The sequence below is a fragment of the Pteropus medius genome, unplaced genomic scaffold (genome assembly GCF_902729225.1).
Source record: "Pteropus medius unplaced genomic scaffold, Ma_sr-lr_union100, whole genome shotgun sequence".
In the NCBI taxonomy this organism is placed as follows: Eukaryota; Metazoa; Chordata; class Mammalia; order Chiroptera; family Pteropodidae; genus Pteropus; species Pteropus medius.
In genome coordinates this window covers 44,459,656-44,483,556 of record NW_024344378.1, presented here as the reverse complement: position 1 = coordinate 44,483,556, position 23,901 = coordinate 44,459,656, and the positions used below count along the sequence as shown (strand labels likewise).

Sequence of the window (23,901 nt, the reverse complement as noted above, 5' to 3'; positions counted from 1 at the left end):
CAGTTCCCATGGAAGACACGGCTTTTTAGAGGATGCAGAAGGAGGGCAAATATCTAATCTAGAAAGCAAGAATCTTGGAGCTTTATTGTGCTGTCTCTTCCCACCCCTACCCTTTCCAACTGTCCCTGGAGTTCTGAACCTGGACTCTGCAGACCTTCGGGAGGTCCAAGAATGGTCTACTTTGATCTCCTTGTTTTAGTCGAGACACTGGGTTGCAAGTCACAGAAACTAACTTTGGCTAACTTGACCAACAATGGAATTTATTGGAAGAGTATGGGTACGTCATCCAGTGGAAGGAAGACTTGTGTTACTAGGGCCCAGAGTCAAATCCAAAGCAGAAGAAATCAGCTCGAGTGTTCTTTGGCCAGGGTGGGTGCGACCCCTGACTGACAGTCCCTGGAAAGTTGCATGCAAGGAGGAGGGCTGACTCCCCAAAGGAAAAAACACAACGCTAGAAGAAGGAGTCCTGCATGCAAGGTGGGCCACCATTCCCCTGAAAGTGCGTGTAAAACAACAAATGTACTTTTTGAGAAAGGATTCATCACTTTCAGAGACTGTGAATTCCATCTGGACAGAGACCAGTTCTTGGTATATCAGGACAAAGCCCTAGGAAAGCATCTGTGAAATGAATTCAAACACATCAAGGTCTCAAAGAGTTTGGTGACCCCAAAAATGTTAAGCACCACTAAACCCATTGTAAGTGCCCAGAGGGCTGGGACTGTGTAATTTGCTGGTTCTCAAATCCAGCTACACTTAAAAGTCACCAGGGGAGTTTTTCTTTTTTTCTTCCCTTTTTTAAATATTAAATCTATTGGGGTGACCAGGGGAGCTTTTAAAATATCAGTACCTGGACCCCACTCCAGAGTTTCTGATTCAGTGTGTGTGGAGTCGGTGGGGGTCGGTGGTTGGTATTGTTAACAGCCAGGTAATTTTGATATGAGTCAGAATTTAGAACCACCAATGTAGTCAGTTTTTAAGTTACATTTATTCTTCTGATTAGAAAGGTCCAAATACACAATGCAGATTTATAATGTATGTACATACTATTTTATAACTATTACAACCTGTGGTCAGTATTTCCCCACACCATTAGATCTTATTCTGTTCCTCAGGAAAAATCCCTAGAATTGGAGTGGATGGCTCTGGGAGCAGGTCCTATGTCAGGCGCTGGATGGACGTGCCCCGATTACAACGACTGAACCCCGACCCCACACGGTGCACAGTCACACTTGACCCCCTCCCTGAGTACTTTTCACCTTTGACAATCTGATTGGTAAAAAGGTTACCCCGATGTCCTTTTAAAATTGCATTTCTTTTTTATAAATGAACATGTGTTCTTTAGCAGTTTCCACTGTTTTGTGCTTTGTGCTCTTAGCAGCCTCTTGTGTTGTGTTCTTCAGGGGCTCCCCAGTGCCTCCTGGCCGAGGCCCTAGGCTGTGTTCACCCAGGAGGCTCTCAGGGAGTGGGTATTAAATGGTGAATCCCAGGTTTCCGGTGTGGGGCTGAGTTCTCGAGTGGTACCAGGACAGACAAGCAGGTGGTGATAACGGTGAAGTTATTAGTGGGAGGGCTGTGAACTTGGGGAGATACCCAGACTGATTCTGTGCTCACGGCATTTATTTTGGTGGTATTTTCTCTCTCACACATCAAGCTTTGCAGAGAGGCCCAGACCAAGAGTATTATAAAAATATTATCCCGCATCTATTGTGTAGTTTAATACTGTCAGTACTGCTACTACTGAGCTAACACATATTAGGAGTCATGTGCCCAGTGTTCTCCAAGTTCTTTTCACTCATTATCCCATTGACTCCTACCTCAACCCCTTCTCAGTAAATGTGAACTTTTCCCCATTTTACCAATGAGGACTCTGGTTTCCTGAGAAGTGACATGACCTATCCAAGGTTGTAGCCAGGAATGGTGTGTTTCTATTTTAAAGATGAGAATGCTGAGTTCCTACAGCATGAGGAGATATTTAGTTAGCCCAGGCTGCTATATCAGAATACCACAAACTGGATGGCTTTTGAAAAACAGAAATTTATTGTTCACAATTCTGGAAGCTGGGAAGTCCAAGATTAAGGCATCAACAGATTTGGTGTCTGATGAGGGCTATCTTTCTGGTTCATACATGACCATATTTTTGCGGTATCATCGCATGGCAGAAGGCACAGGGGAGCTTACAGGCACCTCTTTTATAAGGGCACTAATCCCACTCATGAGAGCTCTGCCCCTCAAGACCTAATTGCCTCCCAAAGGCCCCACAAATACTATCACATTGGGGATTAGGTTTTAGCATATGAAGTTTGAGGGACACAAACATTCAGTCACCAAGAAGGGGGCAGAAAGAAGGGCTGGGACTTCCCAGTTTGTGTGTATCCACTTCCTCCAGGGGCTTTGGTCCGAGTCGTCCAGTTCTGTGATTCTCAAACTGGAGCATGTATTAGAATCACCTGGAAGATGCATTAAAACAGAGATAGCTGTGTTTCTGGTTCCCCAGGGGTTCTGGTTCCCTAGATCAGGGATGAGGCCCGAGGATTTGAATTTTTAACAAGTTCCAAGTGATGCTGCTGATCAGGGACCACACAGTGAGAACACACAGTGCACCCCCATCTTCTCTCTGGCCCTGGGCTTTCAGTGGCCCAGGGCTTGGTCTTTGAGATCATCAGAGCACCCTAGAGACAAACATTATCATATCCTGATACCTCCAGGAAGCTCACACAGTAAGGGAACGGCTTAATTGGGTTCAGCGGATGAAATTTTCACAAGCTGTAATGGCACCAGGCAGATCCCAGAAAGTCCAGGGTGTTAATGAAGTCTCTGGGTGCTGGAATGGAGCCCAAGCAGGGCAAGAAATTGCCAGGAATAGGAAGTTTTTCCTCCTCAAGAAAGATCAATCTACAACTTTGGAAAGCGGCCTAAGTGTGGAGACTGATGCCCAGGCTCAACCAAGGGTTTACAGATGGGCAGGGTCATTTCTGGACACTTACCAGGGACAGACTTTGAAACATGAGCTCACTAAACAATCCTCTGAGGTGGATTGAAAGGCAGTGGGAGAAACAGACAGACTGGAGTCTAGCCAGGCAGTTTCTGGCATTTTCCTCTACCCATCCACACCCACAGGTTTCCCCAAGTCATGGGGACTGATTCAGAATTGATTTTGAGGCTCAGCAGGGGTGAGCTGCCTGGGGAGGCTCCTGATAGACTCTGTGATAAAGGTTCTTCCTAGAGGCCCCTGGAGAAGTCCTTCTCACACCAAGAATGCTGGCTTTGAGCAGGACCCTGTCACCCAGTGTCAGGATCCATCTTTCTTTCCTTTTCCCCTTTACACAAATATTTATTCATTCAAAACTGTTTATTAAACCATTTACTATGGGCAACCACTGAGAAGATGCTGGGTATATGGCTGCCAACAAGACAGGGAAGATCTCCACTCTCCAGAAGCTGATTTTCAAGGGTGGGGGAAAAACAATAAACTTGAAAACAAATAAAATATTGACAAATTGAAGAAAATAAACAGGATGCTCTGAGAGATGAATAGTGGGGCATCTATTTTAAAGAGTAATCAAGTCAGGCTTCTCTGAGAAGACAGCATTTAAGCTTAGGACTAAAAGAGGGAGAGAGGCAGAAGGAATATAAAGGGATAAAGGCCTTGAGGCTGGAAAAGGCAAGCGTGTGTAGGAGCCATCACAAGGTGGCCAGAGCATACAGGGAGAGTGGCAGAGACCGAGGCCAGAGAGATGGCAACAAGAATCAGACCATGCACTAAAGAGTCTGGATTGTATTTGAGATGCTGTGAGGGGTCTAGGCAATAATCATTAGTGGCTGCTGCTGAAAATACCAGTGAAACGCTGATTGGAAACCTGACAGCGGAGGGATCCGGCTGACATCTCCTGAGCCCACTGATTAGGCTTAGCATCAAAGAGAGAGAACACCAAACAATTTGATCAAGCCTCTATATCTAACTAATAATTACAGGAAATACATGAGACGGAGAGTAGAACATGGAAGATGACATCATGAGGGAGCAGTCAGCAAAATCCAGTCTGTGAAAAACTCTACAGACAAATTACCCAGTGGTTTGTATGACAAATAAATTGTAGGGGATAGGGAAAGAGGCAGAAGGAGAACCTAGAAACTAAAAGAGACTTAAGAGCCACATCGACCAAATACAATAAGGAAATGGTGGTATAATAATGGACCTTAATAAATCATATTCCCTGTGTCCACACACCTTTTGCAATGTTATGTTGCTATTCTTCCTATTGAAAGGTGAAAACTATTTCTCCTCTGGCTTGAATCTGGGCTGACTTCATGACTTGTCTTGGCCAACAGAATGTGGAGTAAGCGATGATGTGAAAATTCTGGAGCTTAGGTCTGAAGAAGCCTGTAGCTTCTTCTCTTGCTCTCTTGGAATCCTGAGACCACCAAGCTGTGAAGAAGCCCAGTCTAGCCTCTTGGAGGATGAGAGGCCTTGTGAAAGAGAACCAAGACATCCCAGCCAATAGCCAGCACTACACACCAGACTTCTGAAGCAGCTCGTCTTGGGCCTTCCAGGCCCATCGAGCCATCAGATAACCACAGCTGTATGAGCGATCCCAAGAGAGACTTGTAGAAGGACCACCCAGAGTGCCAGGCCACAGTACAGTGCCACTAAATTTTGGAGTGATTTGCTACACAAAAATGGACAATAAAAACAGAAATCTTATTTGGATTCTCACAAAAACAAACCAAACATTTTAAAAATTAGGCAACAGTCAGGGAATTTTAAATGCTGGATGTTGATAATATCATGACGTAATTGTTTTGTTAGGTATGATAATGATACTGTGGCTATGTGGGTTTTTTTTTTTTTTTTGAGTCGTTTTTAGAGATACAAATTGAAATATTTATAGATAAAAGGAAGTCATGTGATATTAACTTCAAAATAATCCAAAGACAGTGGGAGTATGGTGAAACAAGATTGGCCTTGAGTTGATAATTGTCGGAGGTGGATAACGTATACATGGTGGTTCATTATAGTCTCTTCTCTTGTAATGTTCATTAAATGACATGGACACTGCCGGAGGGCCTAAGGGAGTATTATCCCTTTCCCTTACTGTGCACTGGAAGCTTCCAGCTTCTCTACCTCCACCAGCAGGCCCTCTGCCCCCACCAGTGTCTCTGTGGCACCTGCTGGTCCCTGTGGCCCCAGTTGTGCTAGCTCATCGGGCCTGCTCCCCGCAGGATCTCTCTATTCTCCAGGTCCCAAACCTCCAGTGGGCCACCAGGCCAGTGGCTGAGCTCTGGATGCGACGGAAGACTCTCTGAAGGCTCTTAATCCCCAGGAACAGGCCACATTCAGTCCCAGAGGAAGGCAAGAGGCGATAACATCATGAGTCACTACATCTAACGACTTCCCAGCAGAGCTACGGTTGGACACTGAGCCTCTGTCTTCCAAACGTGGCTGGAGAAACACACACTGAAGCCTGGGACTGATTCAGAGACACACAGAGCAGAGCCAACTCTGCTGTACTCCTGTGCCCCCTGAGCAAGTCGTGAAACCCTTCTGATCTCAGTTCTCTCATTTCAAATGGAACTAATACCTAACCTGTTTACCTCATGGGGTAGTGGGAGGGCTAGATAAAATAATAGATATAGAAGTGCTTTGTTAAATGCTGTGCAAATGAAGCAACTGATCACCACAATGGGAACAGGAGAAGGATGGATGGTGGTCATGGCTTTGGATGGTCTTCTAGTGAATTTAATGTGTACCTTTGCTCCTTAGCTCTGGTTTAGAGTCCCCTTTCATTCTCCCTTCCCCTACTTGCCTTTCCCAACTAAAGTTCCACAGAGGAGGTGATAATGAAGGACATCAAAGATTTTGAGATGTGACAGTCCGGGTCTCAGAAGAAAACAGGTGGTGTACTCAGAAAGTTTTTAACCGAAGAAAGTTTAACAGAGGAACTTTACAGGGAGAAGGAGAGGGTAGGAGAACCAGCAAGGGATGGCGAAGCCCCCAGGGACTGGCAATCATAGGAAGCTGTCAGTGCAGAAAGGGAACAGTGTCACTGTGGCCCTGTAAGAGCTAGAGTCATGGAAAGGAGTCACCTAACAGGAGCTGTGCCCATAAAGACAGCCCTACAGGCAGAACTGGGCCAGGCAGGGAGGAAGTCAGGAGGTGAATACCTTAACTTCTTTCTTCTCCAGTCCTTCAGCATCCCTCAGTACTTCTACTAGCTGAACCCAATCAGAAAACCAGAGGGCAAGGGATCCTGGGTGATACAGTCCTTAGAGGTCAGCCTCTGGGGCCGAGAGCAGGGCAGAGAAGGATGGAGCCTAGTTTGCAAGTGGAGAAGAGTTGATATTGGGAAATGAGTCATGGACGAGATGGGATGGGAGGTGCGAGATCACGGTTTGAGTGGCTATGGGTTGAAAGTCTTGTATCAGTACATCCATTTATAATTGTAGTTGAGCACATGATCAGGATACCAGGGCATGGTCAGGGTTTGGACCACAGAAGAGTCTCACAAGGGGTGAGAAGTCAGTCAGCTCTTCTTTGTCTAGGATCCTGACCCATATGTTCCTTTGCTCCTAGGGGAGCCCTCCCAGCCTCCCAACAGCAGCTGGCCCCCATGCCAGAATGGGAGTCACGCCGAGTCCGCCCCAGCTGCAAACCTGACCTTCTCCTCCTATTACCAGCACTCCTCACTAGTGGCGGCCATGTTCATTGTGGCCTACGTGCTCATCTTCCTCCTCTGCATGGTGGGTAATGCGCTGGTCTGCTTCATCGTGCTCAAGAACCGGCACATGCGCACCGTCACCAACATGTTTATCCTCAACCTGGCTGTCAGTGACCTGCTGGTGGGCATCTTCTGCATGCCCACCACCCTTGTTGACAACCTCATCACTGGTGAGTGTAGCCAGTGGAGGCACTGGGAGTACCTGCCCCTGAAATCATTGCTGGCCTGGTCCCTTGGCTAAGATGCTATTGTCTCAAACTCTCAAGGCAGTCTCGTGGTCGAGGAATTCGACTAGATAATAGATGTAACGAATTAATCATTTTCTTTGTTCCTGCATTGTGTGACTTACTCTTCCTGCATTATCTTAATCTTCACAACAACCTAGTGAAGTATATGTTATTATTATCCCCATTTTATGGATAGAGAAACTGATGCTCAGAGGGATTAAGGAACGGGTCCGTAGTTACACAGCTAAATGTCAAATCCCACATTCTTACACCCATATTTTTAACAACTATGCCTCTCAGTCTTACTCTCCCAGGTAGCTCCCATAAGTAGAACTAGACCAGTGGGAAGAAGTGGTTGGGAGGCAGGTTTCTTCTGAATAATGACCTAAGAATTCGCTTATTTGTGTTGTTCTCCAACAAAAGACAGTTCTGTCCTATAGGTAGTGAGCTCTCTGTCACTTGGGAGTGCGTAAGTCAGGACTAGCTGGCTATTTAGCAGGGATTTGGTAGAAGGAATTCAAGCAGAACTGGACCACCTGGCCTCTAAATTCCTGCCTGTTCATCCTGCAAGTCAGAAGGCTCCCCCGTCACCCTCTCTTCTATTTCAGAGTAAGACTCCACGGACCCTGGGACTCTGAACTTCCAGACCTGCGGCGACTCTAGAAGGTCTGAGTTTGCAAACCCTGAGCTCAGAGTCCCATTTGGAATGACTTACCTGACTTGGGGCAGAGGAGTCACAGCCCAAATTTCTATAGGTTCTAGGACCCAGGAAGTAGAGCTAGGACAGTCCGCTTCCCCTCTGGTATACTGGCTTTCTGATGGAACCTTTAATCACTGAAGAATCCCAGGTTCTTTTAAGGCTGCTGAATATAAACTGTGCATCCTTCTTCCCAACACACCCAGACACACACACACACACACACACACCAGTTAACAATTATATTGAGAGATTATTAGTTGGTTAAGGTGGTTTTGTCAGTCCTTTTCACATGCCTAAATTTAAAAAATATTGTTTGAATAAATACATTCACAGTTCAGTAGTCAAAGCTCCCAAAGGTACCCAGTAAAAAACCTCCCCTTCACCTCCTGTTCTCTGGCCTCCCAGCTCCTCTTGGGAGAGAACCAGTGTTGCTAATTTCTTGTGTTCCTTCCCAAACATATTTTATAAACAAATTTAGGAAATGCTAACTTTCCAGTTGTTTGTGTACCTTTACCTTTTCTCTGCTTAAAAATATAGTATGTGTGTTGTAAATAGGATTCATTAAAATTAATTTACATGAAGTTAATCCAAATTAATAAATAAAAGTTTTTCATTCTTTTTATGAATGAATCTGTATGAATCTGCTACAATTTATTTAACCAGTCTCTTTTTTCCTTCCTTCCTTCCTCCCTCCCTCCCTCCCTCCTCCTCCCTCCTTCCTTCCTTCCCTTCCTTCCTTCCTTCCTTCCTTCCTTCTTTCCTTCCTTCCCTCTCACTCTCTTTCAGAACACAGGTACAGATGATTGAATTATTCACTTCCACAGTTCATGGCACTATGTGAATTCACTGTGTTGTGAAGCCCCTTTAATTTTCTTTATTCATTCCTTTCTATATCCCTACCCCACTCCAAATCCCCTTCCCTATAGGCAAACGTTCTATTAAATGTAACATATGTCTTTTTGCTTGTATGCATTCTTACAAACTGCATTAGGCTGAGTGGATCCAAAGCTCATTGACAGAAATCATTGGTTGAGAAAATGATTGTCTCTCTAATAGTCAGAAATGTCCACAGTGGTATGGGCTAGTCAGTTCCTCATTCCTGAAAGTGTGTAAGTAGAGACGGGATGACCGCCTAGCAGGGCATGGAGGAAAGATCCAAGCCACAGAGGGGACTGGCCAGGGTCCCTGGTTCTTTGTGGGTGAGACATCTCTTACTCTGTGGTGGCCTCTGTCATTGCAGGGTGGCCTTTTGACAACGCCACATGCAAGATGAGCGGCTTGGTGCAGGGCATGTCTGTGTCAGCTTCCGTTTTCACACTGGTGGCCATTGCTGTGGAAAGGTAAGAGGGTTCCCAACTGGGTTATCCTGGGTTGACTGGGCCCGGCACTAGAAAGAGCCACTGTCTTCACTGCAGGATTGGGGAAAGACTGGAGCTGCTCTGTGGTGGGTGGGGCTGAATCCTGAGCCATAAAGGGAAGGCTGCCCTCTAAACTTGGAGGACCTGCAGAGGATGCTACCATCTCCTTTCAGAAGGCTTGGAGGCAGCTCCTAAGGAGGTTTAATAGGGATTTGGGGGGCTTATGAGGAGCTTGAAGGTGGTCCTTCTTTCCTGGGGAGCAGGAATCCTGCCATGCATGATTCTGAGCCAGAGAAGCAGCTTAACGGGTGGGCCTCAATACAGCTAGAAAGGAAGTGTGTCCCCTTGCTCCTTGACTTCACCTCCATGGCCTACTTGTTGATCCCTGGCCCTACTGGCTCCTCAACTCCAGGCCCTACTGGCTCCTCAACTCCACCCTATCACCAGCTACTTATGTTCTTTACAGCCTCAGATTCCATCAGATTCTCTGATAAGCATGGGTCTGCTAATGGAATGGAGCCTGGGGCCAAAGAGGCTTTGAGAACAATAAAATGCTGACTAACAGCAATATGTCCTGCTCCCCATCAGTGAGCCCTTTTACTAAGTTTCTTAACTAATCTGAGCCTCAGTTGTTCATTTGCAAAATGGAAAATACTCTACAGGATGATTGGGAGGCTTCAACGAGCTTCTGCTTATAAAGCTGATGCATACTACTTGGCACAGTGTCCAAATGTCAGCTTTTAATATTTGATCTCCTTCTTACACTCACACCCATTCTTCTCTTTGCAATACAGGTACTTCTTAGCACCACCCTTTCCATTTATGTACTTATTTTTATTAAATTTATTGGGATAACATTGGTTAATAGCATTATATAAATTTCAGGTGTACAACATCTGTATACTCCATTGTGTGTTCACAACCCAAAGTCTAGTCTTCTTCCAGCATCATATATTTGACTCCCTTTACCCTCTTCCTCTTCCTCTCACCCCCTGCCCCTCTGGTAACCACCATTCTGTTGTATCTATGAGTTTTCTATTTGTTTCGTTTGTTGCTTTTTGTTTTACATCCTCCATATGAGTGAAATTATATAGTTTTTGTCCTTTTCCATCTAACCTATTTCACTTAGGATGATACTTTTAAGATCTATTCATCTTATCCCAAATGGCAATATTTAATCTTTTTTTTAGGGCTGACTAGTATTCCATCGTGTATATGTACTTCATATTCTTTATCCAACCATCCATCGAAGGACATTTATGTTGTTTCCATGTCTTGGCTATTATGAATAATGCTGTATTGAACACAGGGGTACATATATCTTTACAAATAAGTATTTTCAAATTTAGGGGGTAGGTACTCAGAAAAGGAATTGCTGGGTCATATGGTAGCTCTAGTCTTAATTTTCTTAGGAACCTCCATACTGTTTTCTATAGAGGCTGCAACAATTTACATTCCCACTGGCAGTGTGCAAAGGTCCCCTTTTTTCCACATCGTCTCCAACACTTGATATTTCTTGCCTTTTGACAGTAGCCATTCTAACAGGTGTGAGGTGGTATCTCATTGTGGTTTTGATTTGCATTTCCCTTAGAACTAGTAAAGTCGAGCATCTTTCCATGTATCCATTGGGCAAGTGTATGTCTTTCTTGGAAAAGTGTCTATTCTGGTCCTCTGCCTGGTTTTTGAGTTGCTTTTTGTTGTTGTTGAGTTGTATAAATTCTTATATATTTTAGATATTAGCCCCTTATTGGAGATATCATTTGCAAATATCTTCTCCCATTTGGTTGGTTGCCTTTACGTTTTGTCCGTGATTTCTTTGCTTTGCAGAAGCTTTTTAGTTTAATGTGCTCCCATTCATTTATTTTTGCTTTTACCGCTTTTGCCTTTGGGTTTATGTTCATAAAAACCCCTCTGAAATCAAGTTTAGTGTCTATATTTACTTCTATGGATTTTATTGTTTCAGGTCTTATATTCAAGTCTTTAATATATTTTTAGTTAATTTTTGTGTATAGTCTCAGATAGCAGTTCATTCCTTTGCATATGGCTTTCCAGTTTTCCCAACACCATTTATTGAAGAGGCTTTTCTTTTTTCATTGAATGTTTTTGACTCCTTTGTCAAAAATTAGTTGCCCATATATGTGTGGATTTATTTCTGGGCTCTCAATTCTGTTCCATTGGTCTGTGTGTCTGTTTTTCTGCCAATACCATACTGTTTTGATTTATAATATGGAACTTTAGAGTATGGTTTGAAGTCAAGGAGTTTGATGGCCCCAGCTTTGTCCTTTTTTCTCAGTATTGCTTTGGCTATTTGGGGTCTTTGAGGATTTTTCGTTCTATTTCTGTGAAAAATGCAAGTGGGATTTTGATGGGAATTGTGTTAAATCTGTATAGGCTTTAGGCAATATAGCATGTTAACACTGTTAATTCTTCCAATCCGTGAACATGGCGTATCTTTTTCTTTCTTTGTGCCTTCTTCAATCTCTTTCAAAAAAGTCTTATAGTTTTCAGTATACAGGTCCTTCACTTCCTTTAAGTTTACTCCTGAATATTTTAACCTTTTTGTTGCAGTTGTAAATGAGATTGTTTTCCTTTCTTTTTCTAATATTTCATTGTTAGTATATAGAAATGCAATGGATTTTTGTACATTGATTTTGTATCCTGCAACTTTACTGTATTTGTTTATTGTTTCCAATAGTCTTTTGATGAAGTTTTTTAAGTTTTCTATATATAGAATCATGTTATCTGCAAATAGTGAGCTTTACTTCTTTATCCCGAGTTTGGATGCATTTTATTTCTTTTTCTTGACTGATTGCTCTAGCTAGGACTTCCAGTGCCATGTCGAATAATGCTGATGAGAATGGGCATCCTTGTCTTGTTCCTGATCTTAGAGGAAAAGCTTTCATTTTTTTTTTTTGCCATCAGGAATGTTAGCTGAGGGTTTGTCATATGTGGTCTCTATTATGTTTAGGTACTTTCCTTCTATACCTATTTTTATTGAGTGTTTTAATAATAAAGGAATGTTGAATTTTGTCAAATGCTTTTTCTGCATCTATTGATATGATCATATGATTTTTATCATTTATTTTGTTAATGTAGTGTATCACATTGCTTGATTTGTATATGTCAGACCATCCTTACATCCCTGGAATGAACCCCACTTGATCGTGATGTATTATCCTTCTAATGTATTGTCATATTTGATTTGCTGGTATTTTGTTTAGAATTTTTGCATCTATGTTCATCAGATATTGGCCCATAATTTTCTTTTTTTGTGTTGTCCTTGGCTGTTCTTTTAATATCAGGATAATGTTGGCCTTAGGAAATGACTAAAGAAATATTCTCTCTTATTCAATTGTTTTGGAAGAGTTTGAGAATAAAATGTATTAAACCTTTTAATGTTTGTTAGAATTCACAAGTGAAGCCATCTGGTCCTGGGCTTTTGTTTTTGGAGAGGTTTTTGATGACTTTCAATTTTCTTACTAATGATTAGTCTATTTAGGTTTTCTGGTTCTTCATGTTTCAGTCTAGGAAGGTTATATATTTCTAAGAATTTATCCATTTCTTCTAGGTTATCAAATTTGGCAGTGTATAGCTTTTTATTGTATTCTTATATTCTTGTAATCCTTTGTATTTTTGTGGGGTCCGTTGTAACTTACTCTCTTTCGTTTTTGAGACTTTTCTTGTTTCTTGAGGTAGGCCTATAATGCTATAAACTTCCCTCAGGTACTGCTTTTGCTGCTTCCCCAAAATTTTGTTATGTTGTATCATCATTTTCATTTGTCTTTATGTATTTTTTGACCTCTTTATTTCTTCTTTGACCCAATCATTGTTAAGTAGCATGTTTAATCTCTATATATTTGTGGAGTTTTTTTCAGCTTTCTTGTAGTTAATTACCAGTTTCATACTGTTGTGGTCAGAAAATATGTTTGGTATGATTTCAATCTTCTTAAATTTATTGAGACTAGTTTTTTGTTCCAACATATAGTCTATCCTTGAGAATGTTCCATGTACACTTGAGAAGAATGTATATTCTGTCATTTTGGCATAGAAAATTCTATAAATATTGAGTAAGTCTATTTGGTCTAATGTGTCATGCAAGGCTGATATTTCCTTATTGACTTTCTGCTTAGATGATCTACTCATTACTGTCATTGGGGTATTCAGGTCCCTTATTATAATTATATTTTTGTCAGTTTCTCCTTTTAGGTCTGGTAATAATTGCTTTATATATTTTGGTTCTCCCAGGTTGGGTGCATATATCAGGGTTATGCCTTCTTGATGAATTGTACCCTTTATCATTATTAAATGTCCATCTTTGTCTTTGTCTCTTGTTACCTTTTTTATCTTGATATCTATTTTATTTGATATAAGTCCGGCTATACCCACTTTTCTCTAGACACCATTTGCTTGGTGTATCATCTTTCACTTCTTCATTTTGAGCCAATGTTTGTCTTTGTAGCTGAGATGGGTCTCTTGAAGGCAACATGTAGTCGAGTCTTATTTTTTAATCCATCTTGCTATTCTGTTCCTTTTGACTGGTGAGTTCAGTCCATTTACATTTAGGGTAATTATTGACATATGAGGACTTACTACAGTCATTTTATCTTTGTTTTCCGGTTGCTCTGTATCTCCATAGTTATGTGTCTTAGCTCTAGATTTTTGTTTTGTGATTACCATTAGGTTTATGTAAAAAAAAGTTTCATATAGTCTTTTTTCTTCTGATTGCATCTTATCTTCATTCATCTGTGCAAGTTCAGTCCTTTCCTCTGTTATCCTTTTTTATGCTCTGCGTTTACTTCCAAATGGCAGTTGTCTTTTTAAAAATGCTTTAATTTGTAACTTTATGTTATAAAATTTTTAATACTCTATTCTGAAATAGAGTTGCAATTTCCTGCTTCTGTCTCTTATCTTACTCAAAGTTTTGTATACTTTTATCTTTTTGTTTCAGATAGAAGAGCTCCTTTTCTGGTAGATGCTATAGCACAAGTTTTTTGTTTTCTCTTGCCTACACTACTGGTGCCTGTGGGATCTTGGTGGGGAAGTGTTGCTTCAGTTATGGGAAAATGCCCCATATTCCCCAAGGAGGTGGGCATTTCCTTTGTGTCTGGGACACCTCTGTGTCTGAGACACCTCAGTCTTATGGTACCACCCCCATGGTGGGATGTGGAGGGTGATAGGACTCTGAGCCTTCAAATTCCCAGTGCTGCCTTCTCGTACAGAAGCTGCCAGCCACACTGTGCTATTCAAGGCATCTCTGCTGCCTCTACCAGGTTCCACCTCAATGGGTATGGAGTCTGCAGCTTTGCTAGTAATGGTGGCTGCTAGTCTGCTGCTGCCACACCACTGTGTTGTGTCTCTACCCAGGTTTAGCCACATTAGTGCCGACTACTCAGACAGAAATGTTGCTTCTGCTCTTCTGGCCCTCTGGGATACTATTTAGGTTGCAACCCAACTCTTTACCTCGCCACCACATCAGCTGGGGGCGTGGTTGGTGCCAACTGCATCTGTGACTCTGGTCTCTGTTCTTCACTCCATCTTGCCTCTCCTGCTTATTCTGATACACCCACTTTCAGATGTCTTGATGTGTGGATCTCTCAGAGGAGTTTGTGTGTTAAGCAGGGAAGCCTTTGTTGAATGATAGTTGTCTGACTTGTAACTTTAAGGGTAGAAACTAAAGAGTCTCCTTACTCCACCATAATGCTGACACTATTCCACTTTTTCCAGAATCTAATGTCTTAATCCTCATTGTGTCTCTGCCATTATCAAACATAGTCTTCTGTGACCCAGTGATATAAGCAGCTGGGGTGATGGAATTAAGTTCCAGTATCTGCAATGCCACTAACTTTCTGGCAATTGGGGAAAATTCTTCTCTTTCAGTGATCTTAATTTTGTTATTATTGTTAATGATATGTGAATATGCAACCTCTTCCAGTAGTGTCTGCAGTATTCTTCAATTTTTCATCTCCAATAAGCCTTTCTGGTCCGCCCAGGATTCTCCTCCATTCATTAACTGATCCTGCACTATAGCCAGTACCATATGCTTTAAGGATTATTGGTCTCTGGGAATTTCTTAAGTGTGCGATGCTATGAAACCAGTAGGCCAAAGGCATACAGATTGAGACAGCAAGGCTTGAGGCAAGCCATGGAGAAGTAGAATGTTCTGTCAGGAAGGGGAAAGGGTGGTTAGACAGGAGAGCAGGACACAGTCTGGTGAAGTGGAAAGGGCATTTGGCTGGGAGTCAGCTCCAGGCCTATGTTCTAGTGCAGGTTCAGTCCCTAAATTGTCACATGACCTTCCCAGACTAATTAGATTGGATCTTTGGCCGGAAGAACTGGGCATAGGTATTTCTTAAAATGCTTCAGGAGGTTTTAATGCACAGTGAAGGTTTATAGCTTCTGGTCTATATGGCTTAGTGGAGCAAGACAAATCTACCTTCAAGGCTAGTTCTTGCTACTTGTTAGCTCTGTTGCCTTGAGTCAGTTGCCTAACACCTCTGAATCCATCTCCTCAACTGTAAATTAAGGGTGTAATAATAATCGCTGCTGAGATGTTCTAAGGAGGAAATGGTGCAGGCCTATCCTAATACTGTGAAGGGACTGTTGGAAGGATACTGACCAAAATAACATAGGGACAACCTATTGTTTAGGCTCCCAAGGTTTTCTGGAGAATCCATGAATAGCTAAAAATTGTTTTCTTTGATACACCTACCTAATAGGCCTACTCAAGGACAGAATGCACAGACTGATCACTCTGGTAACTTCTGACTAATCAGTTAATCTCCAAAAGCACAAACAGGATTCCTGTTTACCATACCTCCTGCAGCTTCCTCCTCCCCTCTCTCTAGTAAATCCTGTTTTTGCCTTTGTTCCTTGGCTACTGAGACCAGGAGCTGACTCCTCACAGGTGAGAAACCAATTTACTTGCAAACTAACCTAATTAATATCAGAGCTATTCTTTGAGGCTATCTAAGGTGCGATGATGAATGTGAAGTGCCCACACCCACCAGCCCTCATCTGGGGCTAGCTCTGACCTGTGGAAGACTGGGACCCACCCAGACCCCCTGCTTCTTTTTCCTCCGTGCTGCAGATTCCGCCGCATTGTGCATCCTTTCCGCCAGAAGCTGACCCTACGGAAGGCGCTGGTCACCATCGCGGTCATCTGGGCCGTAGCCCTGCTTATCATGTGCCCCTCGACCATCACGCTGACTGTTACGCGCGAGGAGCACCACTTCATGGTGGATGCCCGTAACCTCTCCTACCCACTCTACTCGTGCTGGGAGGCCTGGCCTGAGAAGGGCATGCGCCAGATCTACACTGCTGTGCTCTTCTCGCACATCTACCTGGCGCCGCTGACGCTCATTGTAGTCATGTACGTCCGCATCGCACGCAAGCTTGTCAAGGCCTCGGGCCCTGGCCAAACCCGCGGGGAGGCAGCCACGGAGGGCCGGCGCGGGGCCCGGCGCAAGGCCAGGGTGGTACACATGCTGGTCATGGTGGCACTCTTCTTCACACTGTCTTGGCTGCCGCTCTGGGCTCTGCTGCTGCTCATCGACTACGGGCAGCTCAGTGAACCGCAGCTGCACCTGGTCACGGTCTACGCCTTCCCCTTCGCCCACTGGCTGGCCTTCTTCAACAGCAGCGCCAACCCCATCATCTATGGCTACTTTAATGAGAACTTCCGCCGCGGCTTCCAGGCTGCCTTCCGTTCTCAGCTCTGCCCACTGCAGTGGGGGAGCCACAAGGAGGCCTACTCGGAGCGGTCCCGCAGGCTCCTGCGCACGCGGATCTTCGTGGAGGTGCAGCACAGCGACTCGGGTCTACCCTCTGAGTCCGGGCCTAGCAGTGGGGCCCCCAGGCCTGGCCGCCTCCCACTGCGCAATGGCTGGGTGGCCCACCATGGGTTGGCCCCGGAAGGCCCTAGCTGTTCCCATTTGCCCCTCACCATACCAGCCTGGGATATTTGAGTGGTATAAGGAGGACAGACTCTGAATCTGAGGACCCTGACTGGACATGTGACACCTGGACATGACACCTACACCAAGGTAGGCCTTGGTGCCCACCTCCCAAATACAAGGCAGTAGACTGCTGCTAGTGATATCTTCTCTAGGACGTCCCCCGCCCCCGCCAACCCCCTCAGAGAGTGGCAAAGGAAGGGAAGTGAAGAGGAGCTAAGTTTCCCCAAACTCTTCTGCCACAAACTTCATCTCTGGACTCTCACAACACTTTGGGAATAGGCTTTTCTATCTCTCTTTTACAGATGAGAGACAGGCCTGGAGAGGAGATGTGGCTAGTCCAATCTCTCAGCTGGAAATGTCACAGGAGCATGGCTGACTCCAGCGCCTCTCTGGTGTTACTGTCTCCAGTTGTCTCCAGAAGGGCACATTGAAGTGGAGGACAGTGAAATGTGTAAATGCTAATTAGGCTGCTAGAAAGAAGCAAAAAGCAAAACTGCCCTGTCCATTTGATGCTCTGCGTCTGTGTCCTGGAGTCTTTCATGTGTTACTGAAGCCACTCTCCTTGACCCCTTCCAAGAAGAACATGGTATGTCCCTCTGCCAGCTCTCTGTAGGTTTGTTTTATTGGTGTCCAGGGCCATTCACTTCTCCCTAAAGTACTACAACAGGACATCATGCCTGAGCAGCTGTGGAACATACCCTAGAGAGCCTGCATCAGTTGCAAATACTCTGGGTCTTGCCCTCTGGGTCTGAGCTCTGAGAGGGTAGCGGGGTGGGAGTGGGCTCTGTTCTCCCTCCTCTCCTCATATGGAGCCCACCATCCCCCAGGTCCTGGCAAATACTTACAATGTGACAGGTAGCTGTAAGGCCACATGGAGGTGTCAGTTTATTTATTCATAGACAAGAAGAAGAGAAAGTACAGAACCCTGTATCTGCCTTTGGAAGCACATCTGCTCACTGGAGCTGCAAGCGCAAAGCCTTCCCAAGGCCTTTTTCCTCTACTCCCTCCAGGGATAGTGGAAAGAAATTAGCCAACCTAAGCTGGTATGCCTTTTGAAGTCTCCTGGAGGACAAACACTAAACTCCTCTCCAACATGGAACTCATCTACCCAAAAAAGAGTTTGGGACCAGAAGGTCCCTGTTTACTCTGGCTCTCACCCAGCACAACTGAATTACAAAACTTCTCTCTAGGAGATGGGAGAAAATGGGATTGCCTTGGTGGCCCTTGCACAGCCCCAATAGCCTGCAGTTAACTGGGCATTTTCCTCATCTCTACAGAAAACACAGTGTTGCTAGAATTTTAGTGAATAAAAAAGAAATATTTCTACGGGTCAGGGCAGAGAATGAGACTCTGAGACTTCCATTGTTTTCTTAATCTATACTCAGTAACCTAACCTTGTTTACACCACTCTAAGTACTCTGAGTTCCATGTTGGAGAGGAGTTTAGTGTTTGTAAGGGCAGAAGAAAATTTCTAAGCAATTGTGTAATCCCTTCTTAAGCAAGTCCCCAGACACTATCTGATTTGATTCATATAAATGAGATAGAGGGAGATATTGTTGTTGCCATTTCGCAAACAAAGTAACTGAGGCTCAAAGGAGCTAAGGTCACAGGTTGTAGAAGGGCAGGGTTTGGATTAGAATTTGTCTTCTGGTGGTTTTTTCCTATGCCGCCACATCCTGCCTCTCAAGGATGGTGGATTGGACATAATGGGAAAGAGAGCTGGAAATTCCCACAAAGGCTTTCTGCCTGACGGTGAGCCAGAATGCTTGTGGAACAAACATCCCCACCCTCAAGCTCTTGGTATGGGAAATGAGAATCTATTGTGTTGACTCTTTTAATATCCGGCCTGAGCTGCTCTGTGTACAATATCTCTAAACCCATGTATTGAGCAGGCTGCCAAGATCCACAGGTCCATCACTCCACCTGGTGTCTGGGGGTGATGGATGAGGGTCTCAGGAGGGGATATGCCATCCTGTCCCTCATTAGCTAGTGCATGTATGGGCCCCATTTTTGGTATTGTAACAGACCAGAGAGTTCCTGCTGCTTACTGTGAAGAACTATGACCCCAGGCTCTAAAAATAGGCCAGAGAAAGAGTAATCCCAAACTCAAATGCTTGTCCCTGTGACTGGGTGGGAACTGTCCAGAGACACTGGTCTCTCCTCTTGGGTGTGTTCCTCTTTTAGCATTGTCTCCCCAACCACAAAATCACAGCCTCTACAGCAGGGGAGACCAGGACTCTCACACAGGCCAATCTTTCCACCAAGGCCGTTTTGTTTTATTTCCCCACAAAGATGCCATGCTTTGAAAGATTGTGCCTGTCAAAAAAAACTGCACTAGGTCAGAACTGATGTATTTTGCTGTTATTTTTATTTATTTAAAAAAAATCAAAGGTTATTCCTGCCTGTTTAGAGATTGAATATGAATGGTGACAGATATGACTTGATGCTTTTATGAAAGATGAGACCTTATAGGTACCTGTGGAGTGTTTGGATTTGTGTATATGTGGTAAAATATATTCAACACAATATTTACCAATGTAGCCATTTTAAGGTGTACAGTTCAGTGGCATTAACGTGTTGGGTAACCATCACCACTGTTTCCAGATTTTTAAAAAACATCCTAAACTGCAATTCTGTACCCATTCAACAACTCTCCATTCCTCCCAGCCCTTGGCAACCAGCACTCTGCTTTCTACCTCTATGAATCTGACTACTCCAGGTACTTCATACAAATGGAGTCATAAAGTATTTGTCCTTTGTGAATGGCCTCTTTTACTTAGTATGATGTCTTCAACTTCATCTATGTTGTAGCATGTATCCGTACCTCATCCCTTTTTAAGGCTGAATAATATTCTGCTGTGTGTGTGTGTGTACATTCATCTGTCAATGACACTTGGATTGTTTCCACCTTTTGACTATTGAAAATAATGTGTTTTAAGATGTTGGAAGTAGTTCCTGAAAATAGGGCCTGTGTAAACTCTGAAGACAGAAACCCCAGGTTGGGAACACAGGACTTCTACTGACTTAGCATTTATGGGTAACAAAGCAGAGTCTCTGAGGAGGCTGTGCCATCTCCCTCACCCCCCCCCCCCGTGCCCACCTAGCTGCTCTGAGCTCCTCCTGCTGGGCTTTACTTCTTGATTAATGTGGCTAGGAAATTGTGTTTCCTCCATGGGATATTTTATAAAGCTGTTTTTATAAAGCTATTTTACCAGAATCCTGTGTCCTGACACCTGGGCCCTCTAAGGGACCTTGTCCAGCTACCCTAAGGCATGTAAGGGCAAGCAATGTGAACTTCTCCAGATGTGCCATCCTCCACCTGTGGGCTGGTTGGGTTTTCTAAGGTGATTGCCCTTTCAGGGGCAGAAAGTTTGGAGATGACTTGGATGTATGATGGAGGAAAAAGGCCAGAGGCCTGTTGACAGTGACCCCCACCCCAGAGGGGCTCTTGGAGGGACTCTGCGTCCTGTCCTGCCATGTGCAGAACAAGCGGTCGTGCTAATAGTGGCTCTTCACTGATGAATGGCCCCTTGACTTCACCAAGACCACGTGGCACTCAAAAGACCAATGCAAGCTGGAGGCGAGTGCCCAGCCTGGACCCCACAAACCACAACCTGCCCAGCCCTATGCTGAGGACTTTCTCTTGGGGACTGGCGGACGCATGAGTTGATTTGGGTTGGAATGGAGGGCGGAGTTGGCAAAGTGGAATGAGAGCCCCCCTATCATTAGTCTACTGTGTATTCATCCCAAAATCAAGGTGAGAGCCAAACCAAGAGCTGGACGGACAAAGCATTGCTATTAAGCTCTGTACCTTTTTGCATCTGTTTCCTCAGCTCACCCCTCAGAAGTGCCACTGAGGAAAGATAGATGAGAAGGAGGCGACCCAAATGGGCTTTATTACAAGCAAACAATGTTGAATCGACAAAAGATTCCTTGTTGAATAACCCAATTATTTATGTTTACAGCATTTTATTGTTTTTTTCCTCTCTCTACAAAAGCACTCCATAATCACTGTGGAAATTTTAGATAAACGAATGAAAATAAGCACCCAAATCCCACCACAAGAGATAAGCATAGAGTCATTTTCTGTGCATATCTATTTATATGTTTAAAAATTTTGTAACAGTTTTATTAAGGCATAATTTGCATACCATAAAATTCACCCATCTTAAGTGTATGTTTTGATAAGTCTTAGCTATTGAATACAATTGTATAACCATCACCACACTTAAGATATTTCCAGCATCCCCCACAAAATTCCCTTGTGCCAATTTGTAGTCAACTCTCTCCCCCAACTCCTAGACCCAGATAACTGTCCATCTGATTTGGAATGTCATATCCCTAGAATCATACAGTGTGTAGCTTTGAGCCTGTCTTATTTCACTTAGCATGACTTCTTGAGATTCATTAATTTATAACATGTATCAGTAGTTCGCTCCTTTTTACTGTTGAGCAGTATTCCATCATATGGATGTATTGCATTTTGTCCATCCATTCATTAATTCATAGGCATTTGGGTTGTTACCAGTTTTTATGAATTTATGAATGATGAGAAATGCTGCTATGAACATTCATATATGACGGTCCTTATATGTATAGATGTTTTCAATTTGCTGGGTTGTATGATAAATGTATAGTTTAACTGTGAGAAATTGCCAAAGTGTTTTCCAAAGTTGCTACACCATTTTATATTCCCATCAGCAATGTATGAGAGTTTTAGTTCTTACCAACACTTAGTAGTATCGGTCTTTTAAAAATTTTCCTGATGACTAGTAATGCTGGGCATATTTTCATATGCTTATTGGTCATTCTTACATCTTTCGTTGTAAAGTATTTTCAAATTTATCTTTTAAAAATATGACTACGTTGTAGACACTTTAGGACAAAAGTTAGCTCCAAATATAAGAGAAACTTATCACTAATAGATGATTTTTAAACCCATCAAGAATGCATTTAAAGTAAGATTAGAGGGATAGACTATGATAGAGGTGGAATGGCTATTTTAACAGGTGGTTAGAAATGGCATCTTTGAAGAGGTAGCATTTGTATACAGATATGAATGAAATGAAAGAGGGAACCACTTGAATAACTGAGGAAAACCTAGACAGAACATATGTGCAAAGGCCCTGAGATAGGAGAGGGATCAGTGAAAAAGGAATTAATGTATATCAAAATGGTACTGAATTTCAATAATTACATGTCTGATAAACCCAAAACATTTCCTGAGAGCTTGTTAAAGCCAGGCACAGTCCTAAGAGCTTGTGTCTGATATTTATTTCTCACAACAGATCATAAACTCCATGAGGACAGGGGCTATGTTTATTTCATTCATCTTTGCAGTCTCAGATCTAGGACAATGCCTAGTACATAGAAGGCACTCAATAAATGTCTGAAATAATGAAACGAATTAAGTAATGAAATAAACAGGTATTATTATTTCCATATTATAGATGGAAAACCAAGGCTCAAAGAAGTTAAGTAACTTATTGAAGGTCATATAACTAGGAGGTGCTGAAGTTCAGATTCAAATCTTGGTCCATCCATCTAGGAAGCCAGGTTTTTGCCTCTCTCCCAAACTACTGTGGATTCTTCTTCCTATATTTAAAAAACTGAGGTTCAGAATAAAAGAAAGAGGCTTGATGGAGGTCCCCTTTAATCCTAAAAATAAAACCAGCCGACCACAGGCTCCAGACTGCTGTTTTGGCCACGAGACCACATTTCCATCCCATTCAGTGGCTTCCAAAGATTTGAGATGGAAGGAATACCGGCAGTTTAAGTAAAAGGCATAAATTTAGTTTAATCCAACACTGCACCAAACCTTCAAAGCAGCAAGCTGAAAGAGATCCTTTTGACTCATCTGCCTGTGGTCACTGATGGGGTGAAAGCTGCTGAACTGGCTATGGTATCCTGCCTTGAGTTGTGTTCTCTTGCTAGCTTCAATGCCCAGGCCTTTGAATCCTGTCATCAACAAATGCTGCTGTTGTCATGTGCAAGCAACCAAATTAATGTGGGTGGAAAAACCCAAGCTTAGTGACTTGGGCAAATTAGTTTATCTGTCACATAGCCAGTGGTGGTGTTAAATCACTCTCTGTTTGAGAAGCAATCACTCCCCACCTACTCTGTCTCCCTCTCTGCAGGGAGGTTAGAACAGCCAAAGCCAAACTCTTTCAGTGACTGAGCAACTTACATTTATGTGTTTTGATCTCCCCCAAGGAAGAGCATTTTGTAAAATGTATTTTGTTCATTCAGAGTGTTGTGGGGTGGTCCTTTAAAGCCACCTCTAATGATGATAATCACCCCTTTTATTCTCCTCTAGTACATGTCTTTGGAAAATAATTCTGTTACCTACGCTATAAATTATGGAAAATAAATGGTTGTGAAAGAGTTTGGTGTTTACTTTTTACTTTCTATCACATTAGCAGTTTTCCCCCTTTTGCATCTTCACTGTGAACAAAACGTTTCCAGGCAAACAGCCATCCTCCAAACAGAAGGGAAGACAGTAGGCTGTGTTATCACCATCATAGCTGCATGTTCCTATTTTACTGATGGGAAACTGAGTTGCTTAGAAGCGAAGCATTTCCTTGACATCCCCACAGCTCATAAATGGTGAAATCAAAACAAAATTTCAGGCTTTATGGGTTTCAGTCTAGTATTTTTGACACTATACCAAATTATCTACTTGGTTATCTCCCCACTTTTAAGTGTATGTGACAGGTTAGACAAAACTTAACTATGGCATGTGTACACTCTACAAACTTAGTGTCTGCTGAGTCTGGGAACAAGGGAGACCTCCCCACAGTCCAGTAAGCAGAGACAGAAAAGAGAAAAATCAATATGTGGAATATACCTTCTCAATGGGATATTGTGGTTGGCCAAAGAAGCAATGGAACAGCCTGACAGGTGTCAGAAAAGGTTTCCTATAAAAACTTGAAATATGTCTTAAAA

At 43.2% G+C, this 23,901-nt stretch overlaps 1 protein-coding gene across 1 annotated transcript; it reads left to right on the top strand.

Annotated features, from left to right (window-relative positions):
- The first annotated feature begins 5,838 nt into the window (after positions 1 to 5,838).
- Positions 5,839 to 17,125, top strand: NPFFR1 (neuropeptide FF receptor 1). Its single transcript, XM_039870912.1, has 4 exons — positions 5,839 to 5,861; positions 6,570 to 6,886; positions 8,884 to 8,983; positions 16,089 to 17,125. The coding sequence occupies exons 1-4, from the start codon at positions 5,839 to 5,841 to the stop codon at positions 16,963 to 16,965; spliced, it is 1,317 nt and encodes a 438-aa protein (XP_039726846.1). The 3' UTR covers positions 16,966 to 17,125.
- The last annotated feature ends 6,776 nt before the right edge of the window (positions 17,126 to 23,901 follow it).

What these genes read in the sequence shown, in the direction of transcription:
- NPFFR1 (XM_039870912.1), top strand. Translation starts at nt 5,839, where the DNA reads ATGAAGGACATCAAAGATTTTGA. An exon ending in TGTTGACAACCTCATCACTG is followed by an intron (nt 6,887 to 8,883) that starts GTGAGTGTAGCC and finishes CTGTCATTGCAG; the next exon opens with GGTGGCCTTTTGACAACGCC. An exon ending in GTGGCCATTGCTGTGGAAAG is followed by an intron (nt 8,984 to 16,088) that starts GTAAGAGGGTTC and finishes TCCGTGCTGCAG; the next exon opens with ATTCCGCCGCATTGTGCATC.